This window comes from Bos taurus, chromosome 26 (assembly GCF_002263795.3).
Source record: "Bos taurus isolate L1 Dominette 01449 registration number 42190680 breed Hereford chromosome 26, ARS-UCD2.0, whole genome shotgun sequence".
Lineage (NCBI taxonomy): Eukaryota > Metazoa > Chordata > Mammalia > Artiodactyla > Bovidae > Bos > Bos taurus.
Window position 1 is genome coordinate 6,330,476 of NC_037353.1, and position 7,335 is coordinate 6,337,810.

Here is a 7,335-nt window from a genome sequence, read left to right on the forward strand (position 1 = left end):
AAGTATCAAAACCTGCAAGCTGACATCAAAACAATACAATATGGGTTTTACTTGCATTTAACCATTATTTATCTGAATTCCTTTTTTCTTGGTGTCTAGTTCTATGAAATGCTATTGCCATGATAGGTTTGTCTAATCATCACAATTAAGACAAAACTAGTCCATCACCCACAATGAAACTTTCTTGTTCAGCATCTTTATCTTCTCCCTGAAGCCCTATTCCCTGCCAACTGCTGATATGGTCTTCCTTATTTAATTGTGCCATTTCAAGAATATTATATGAAAAGAATAATACAGTCTATAAACTTCCAAATTTATATTGATTTTACTTAGCATAGTATCTTTGAAATTCACCCAAGTTATTGTATTAATTGCTGCTTTTTTTCCTGTGAATTTTCCGTGGTTTATTTATCCATTTGCTTGTTGAAGGATAACTGGGTAATTCCCAGGGTCTTTTTTTATTTGCTATTAAAAATGATGTTTCCAAAATGTGTTATTTACACATATTTATTTTTTAAACTTAGGAAGGAAATTCTGATACATTTCATAACATGGATGAACCTTGAAGGCATTAAGACAAGTGAAATAAGTCAGTCAAAAAAAGACAAATCCTGTATGATCCCACTTATATAAGACACCTAGAGTAGCCAAGCTCATAGAGACAAAAACAAAACAGCAGTCACCACGGGTTGGGGCTGACCTTGGGGTTGGAAATAGGGAAATACTGTTTAATAGATACAGAGTTTCAGTTTGGGATAATAAGTCCATTCACTTGGTGAATGGACTTAACACTGCCAAAGTGTACACCTAATAATGGTCAAAATGGTAAAATTGTATGTTGTTCACACTTACCAGAATAAAAGCTAGAAAAGTAAAGTGAATGGATAGAATACAACATCATGGAATATAAGAAATATTAAAAAAATAAAGTTAAGATGATAGAGAGCAGGACCACTTAAAGTAGTCAACACAGGTTTCTCTGAGGCAGGAACATTTCAATAGAAGAGAAAGAGCCAGCCAGTGACATGACAAAGGACATTCAGCCTGGGTGAAGACCAAGTCCAGAGCCTGAGACAGGGGTGGTCTTGGTGTGTCAAAAGCAGCAGGGTGTTTGCTGCGCCTTCATGGATGAGTGTCTGTGCACGTCTGCGTGTGTGTGTGTGTGTGTGTATGGTTAGTATGCACGAGCATGAGTGCATTCATAGGTATCTTTATGTTTCTCTGTTGAAGACATGAATCTTGAACATAATTAACCATGTGAACCAACTCACATTGGCCCAGAAATGAGAACTGTCAAAATACTGACAATTTGAAGTGGGAATTGTGCAGTATCAAAGAAAACTGCCACCCAGCATTGTACCAGAAGCCCCTGGGAAATCCTTCTAAGAAGAATTATTTATTAATCTGGGGTTGAAGGCCAGGCAGGCCCATGTTGTCCCTGTCCACCAGGCTGATTGGACCTTGTATTGCCAAGCCCAGCCTCCTCCCTTACCCTAAGGCATCTGCCAGCACCCTGCTAGAGGGCCAGTTTCCTTGTGACTATATCCCTGATCTGCAGAAGCCCTGGTGAGTACTTTGGTAAATGGATCTGGGGTCCTGGGTCATATAGTTAGCGCTTTGACTTGATCTTGGAGGCCTATAAGAGACTTTCTGGAGTGGGGGGAGGTGGGGAGAGGGCAAGTAGAAGCCATGCTGGAGTGTCTCTTTCTCTGCTTATGCTGGGGCATCTGGAACTTTTCTGGATTCACCTGAACATTTGCAAATGAGATTGTACCTTTGTTTTCAAAGAGAGCCAAGAGGGACTAGATCCTGGATCCTGGGCTGCTGAGGTTTCCTGGGGGAGGGACGTCTAGAAAACAACTTTGAAGATCAGATGAAATGTTAGGATTGAAAAATGAGAAGGGTATTCAAGGAATATTGCCAGTGATCTTGACATATAGGAATACCTGCCAGGAAATAGAGAGGGATCTAGCATCCTGCCTGGGCTAAGACAGTGAGAAATTTCCAGAGAAAATTCTCCCCCTGGCAAGTCTTTCTTGCAGTGAGAAACAAACATCAAGAGAAAGCAAACTCAAGTTAGTTGTGGCTGGGTTAGTAACTAGTAGTGACTCTTCCTCCCTGGATCATTAGCTCGCAGCTCAGTGCCTGCCACTGAGTAGATGTTGGTTATCTGGCACTGAGGGCAAAGGACTGTCCAGATATAAGGATGGGATGCAGGTAGCAGTAGGGCCCAAGTGGGAGAAGTGCAAGAGCAAGCTAGGTCTCCATTCACGATTACTCCCTAAGCCAGCAGGCATGAGTCTCTGGCCATGAGTATGCCTATTTGCTCTTGCAGAGGACACAGAGAACATAATCAGAGATTTCTGCAGTAACACCAGAGGACAGGCACTGGTGACTCATTCCTCTCAACAATGCAATTATTTACATCCACCTTTGTTGAAGTATTAATTAACCAGTGTCATTGAAGAATGTATTAATACATTTCCAAATTCCCAGTTTGGAGGCCAGGAATGGACTATCCATCTCTACATCACATGTGCCCAGTTAGGTTATAGGTTCAGTAAATACGTGTAGATAAAGAGAACAAGATGAGATAATCTCCCTTGACCTTTCTTACACCAAGGTGAGGATCATGTCGCTGTTTACATCACTTCCTTTTCTTCTCCTGACTGCGGTGACAGCATCTTGTGCAGACACAGAAACAGAGAACTGTGAGAACATCCGGAAGACCTGCCCCGTGATTGCCTGTGGTCCTCCGGGCATCAATGGCATCCCAGGCAAAGATGGGCGTGATGGTGCCAAGGGAGAAAAGGGAGAACCAGGTACAGTTTGGGCTGTTCTTTCTCTGCGACTTTATCTCCCAAAGCAAACTGCCTGGATTGGGAGGAGGGTAATGTATGCATGCTGCTTGTATTACTCTCAACCACATATTATCATTTGAAACAGAGATACGGCTCTGATTCTGGCATCCCAGACTCTCACACAGGAACTGCTGACACCTGGTGGTCCTGCCGGCTCAGGGAGTTGACCCTCAAGACATCCCATGGGACATAGGAGGCCTTTCTTCTATGATCCTTACAAACAGCAGCTCAGAAAAGTTAACCCTAGCTCAGTGTCTCCTTTCCCCTGGGAAGGGATTGGGCATCATATTTTTTTGAGAAATAGAGAGGAACACAAATATTGAGTCATGTTTCCTTTTTCCTCCAACAGGTCAAGGACTCAGAGGCTCGCAGGGCCCCCCTGGAAAGATGGGGCCTCAAGGAACGCCAGGGATCCCTGGGATACCAGGACCAATAGGCCAAAAAGGAGACCCTGGAGAAAATATGGGTAAGGAGTTTACTTTAGCAAGGGCCAGGCTGAAGTCCCCTGGGGTCTGTGGGCTCAAGTATCATGTGGGACATGCCCCTTCTGCTGCTTCCTGGGGAGATGCCCAACTCTGCTTCCTGACTAAGCAGCCTCCAGCTTCTCTAGGTTACTTAGAGCCTCAGGGGTTCCTATCAATTCCTGAATACAGAGTCACAAACCGTTCAGAGCCAAACCCTCGCCAGATGCCTGCTGGAGGATCTGAGCCCTGGATATCCTTCAACTGAAACAATTTGATCCAAAAGGGAGAATATATGCATTGGGCTTATTATGCCTATTTTCACAAGAGTGGTAGATACATGGTATGTCAATTATCTCTTACTTCATGAGAAACAACACACAGCCATTTATTTAAATCAAAATTCTGTGAATCAAATAATTTCTTTGCTGGTCTCAGCTGGAGTCACTCATGTGTGGTCTCACATACATGTTGGCTATTGGGCGCCCGTCAGCTGGAGTGATGAAGGTGCCTGAGCCGTGGGTCTCTCATCCTCCAGTTGACTCACCTGGCCTTAATCACACAGAGGTGATTACAGGATTCAGATGAAAAGGAAGAGCGGAAGGTTAAGGCCTCCTTAAGGCTTGGGATACATACACTATTGCTTCCGCCACACCGTATTGGTCAACACAAGTCCCAAGGCCGGCTCAGATTCAAGGAGTGGGGAATAGACTCCATTTCCTCAGAGAAGCTGTGTCATATCCAAGTCATTTTTGCCATCTACTACACATAGCTTGTCTCATGCCCTCCCCCATGGATAATGGACAACTCACAGAAATCCTAGTTTACTGATTAACAGGACAAACTCAGGGAAAAACAAACAACAAAATGAATAAAAACAAAACATCGCCAAAGATGAAACTCTGTAGACTTTACAGTCAGGATTCACCAGCTCATAATAATTCTTCCATCAGTTTGTTCCAGAATTTTGTCCATGATAGAGCTATTTGTTTGGAGAAATAAAACAATTAGTGACTAGCTTGGCATGTGGAGAGCTATAATGCTATTAACAGATCAACAGGGAGTGTATGTATGTGTATGTGTGTGGGAATGTATGTGTCTATAAAGTGTCTTCACATACATTCAACAGATGAAGAGTCATGTTTTGGGTTAGATGGAAATAAAGACAATTTTCCTTCTTTTTGCTTCTTGATATTTTTCATTTTTTTTCAAAGAGCAAATATCAATATAAAATAAACTTTTAATTTTATTTATTTATTTTTTTTAGTTTCAAAAGGTACCCTACCCCCTTATAGTTCTAAGATAACTTTTTAACAACACTCTTTCACTTAATTTTCTAGGTGACTATATTCGCCTGGCTACTTCAGAAAGAGCAACTCTACAATCTGAATTGAACCAGATCAAAAACTGTAAGCCTTCTCTCTTTTCAGGCAGCTTGAAGTTTGGTAAAGTGAAAGACAACAGTTATTGAATATATTTAATTTTCTAGTACCTGGATAGGTGTCTATTCATATTCTGATTTCATGAAATCCTCACAACTTTTGGTAGAAATGAAGGCAAAGAAAAAGTACATAATTTGCTCAAAAGCATAGAACTAATGAGTAGCAGAGCAACTTATAAACTTTAGTCAGTCTGATACCAGAGAGGGCTACCCAGGTAGCTCAGTGGTAAACATTCCATCTGCCAATGCAGGAGATGTAGGAGACGCAGGTTTGATCCCTGGGTTGGGAAGATCGCCTGGAGTAGGAAATGGCAACCCACTTCAGTATTCTTGCCTGGAAAATTCCATGGACAGAGGAGCCCGGCGGGTTGCAATCTATGGGGCCTCAAAGAGTCAGACACAGCTGACCAAATGAGCATCCATGCATGCTAATACCAGAGACCCCGATTCTGCTTCTTTATATCACAGTGTACAGTGTACATACAGGTCACTGAAAATGGGCCAAACCTCTCTCCCTTTGTTACGCTGGTCCTGAGAACTGGCAATGGGGTTTAACCTGTTACTTGCCCTGAGACAAATATTCTAAGACATTTACATTTATTTATGTTACTATTGGGTTAAAACTTAGAACTCTAAATTATGTGTGTTCTAGAATATGGTCCAAAGAGACAAAGGCCTTTGTTCCAGTCCATCTGTTCAGATTAGGGCTGCTAGACTTAACCAGAAAAAAGCTTACTGAGTTAAATCTGAATTTCAGGTAAACAACAGCAATTTTTTTATTTTTTTTGGTATATGTATATCCTAAAAACTGCATATGAGATCTTTAAACTAAAATTTTTTTAAATCCACTGCTTTTCTATAATTCAAATGCAACTACCATATTTTATGTGGCATCTGTACTATAGACACTTTCATCCAGAAAAATATCTTGGGCTGGACTTAGAAACAAACCATGTCATCTATATTTTCCCATTTTAGGGCTAATCTTCTCTCTGGGCAAAAGAGTTGGGAAGAAGGCATTTTTTACCAATGGTAAAAAGATGCCTTTTAATGAAGTGAAGACTCTGTGTGCACAGTTCCAGGGCCGTGTGGCCACCCCTATGAATGCTGAAGAAAACAGGGCCCTCAAGGATTTAGTCACTGAAGAGGCCTTCCTGGGCATCACAGATCAGGAGACTGAAGGCAAATTTGTGGATCTGACAGGAAAGGGGGTGACCTACCAAAACTGGAATGATGGCGAGCCTAACAACGCTTCTCCTGGGGAGCACTGTGTGACACTTCTGTCGGACGGCACATGGAATGACATCGCTTGTTCCGCCTCCTTTTTGACCGTCTGTGAATTCTCTCTCTGAGGGAGAATGAGCCTAAAGTCCTCCTGTTCCTTTACTCATCTCATGGGCCCACAACCTGGTTTGGAGGATAAATCTATGTCAATTTCACACACCCAGTACTGAGTTGCTCTTTTGTGGGGAAACAGAGACAATAAGAATGGATTGAGAATGATGAGATGTGGAACTGAAAAGCGTGAAGAGACTTATAGTGGTGTAAGAGTTTCTGGTTCAGACCCAGTCACTAATAATAATCATTTCAGGAACAACAAAATAATGGTAGTAATAGTAGCAACAGCAGTAATAGTGGGAGTACTAATAACATATTTTAAAATGTTTACTATGAGTCAGACATTACATGTAAGATTATACATTAAGTATCTAATTTAACTAGGCTGTTCATTTTTGTTTGAGACTATAAAGAAAGCTGAGCACTGAAGAATTGATGGTTTTGAACTGTGGTGTTGGAGAAGACTCTTAAGAGTCCCTTGGACTGCAAGGAGATCCAACCAGTCCATCTTAAAGGAGATCAGTCCTAGGTGTTCATTGGAAGGACTGAAGTTGAAGCTGAAACTCCAATACTTTGGCCACCTGATGCAAAGAGCTGACTCATTTGAAAAGACCCTGAAGCTGGGAAAGATTGAGGGCAGGAGGAAAAGGGGACAACAGAGGGCGAGATGGTTGGATAGCATCACCGACTCAATGGACATAGGTTTGGGTGGACTCCGGGAGTTGGTGATGGACAGGGAGGCTTGGCGTTCATGGGGTCTCAAAGAGTCAGACACGACTGAGTGACTGAATTGAACTGAACTGAATGGTACATGTACTTTGTGCATGTTAAATCATGTGTTTTCTTTAGCTGATAGGTATAACATCAGGCCAGGACGTTAAGCTTGATGTTTATAACATCTTACTAAATTTGAACATTTAAAATCAGTTTCTAAAAAATGTACATTAAAATATCCAACTATGATTGTGTATTTGTTTCTCATTTATTTCTGCCATTTCTTGTTCTCTCTATATTGAAACCATATTAATAATCACCTAAAAATTTAGGATTACTATTTTTTACATCTTTATTCCTCTTTTCATTTTTATTTTTTTTTTCTCTTTTCATTTTTAAATACCCTCTGTATTCCTAGCAATGTTATTTCACCAATGTTTTTTTTAATGAAAGGGCCCTCGTCAGCTTTCTTTCGTTTAGTACTCTCATGAGATGTGCCTTCCCATTATGTTACATTCAC

General features: G+C 41.3%; 1 protein-coding gene across 2 annotated transcripts; it reads left to right on the forward strand.

Moving 5' to 3' along the window:
* Positions 1-1,526: 1,526 nt before the first annotated feature.
* MBL2 (mannose binding lectin 2) lies at positions 1,527-7,064 on the forward strand. Of its 2 annotated transcripts, XM_005225352.5 has the most exons (5): positions 1,527-1,566; positions 2,624-2,822; positions 3,211-3,327; positions 4,663-4,731; positions 5,742-7,064. In XM_005225352.5, exons 2-5 carry the CDS (start codon positions 2,633-2,635, stop codon positions 6,113-6,115), a joined length of 750 nt encoding a protein of 249 aa, XP_005225409.1. In that variant the 5' UTR covers positions 1,527-1,566; positions 2,624-2,632; the 3' UTR covers positions 6,116-7,064.
* Positions 7,065-7,335: the final 271 nt, after the last annotated feature.

Bases quoted from the DNA above. Each gene is read 5' to 3' on its own strand.
- MBL2 (XM_005225352.5), top strand. From the start codon at position 2,633: ATGTCGCTGTTTACATCACTTCCTTTTCTTCTCCTGACTGCGGTGACA. The intron at 2,823-3,210 runs GTACAGTTTGGG...TTCCTCCAACAG, and splicing joins GGGAGAAAAGGGAGAACCAG to GTCAAGGACTCAGAGGCTCG. The intron at 3,328-4,662 runs GTAAGGAGTTTA...TTAATTTTCTAG, and splicing joins AGACCCTGGAGAAAATATGG to GTGACTATATTCGCCTGGCT.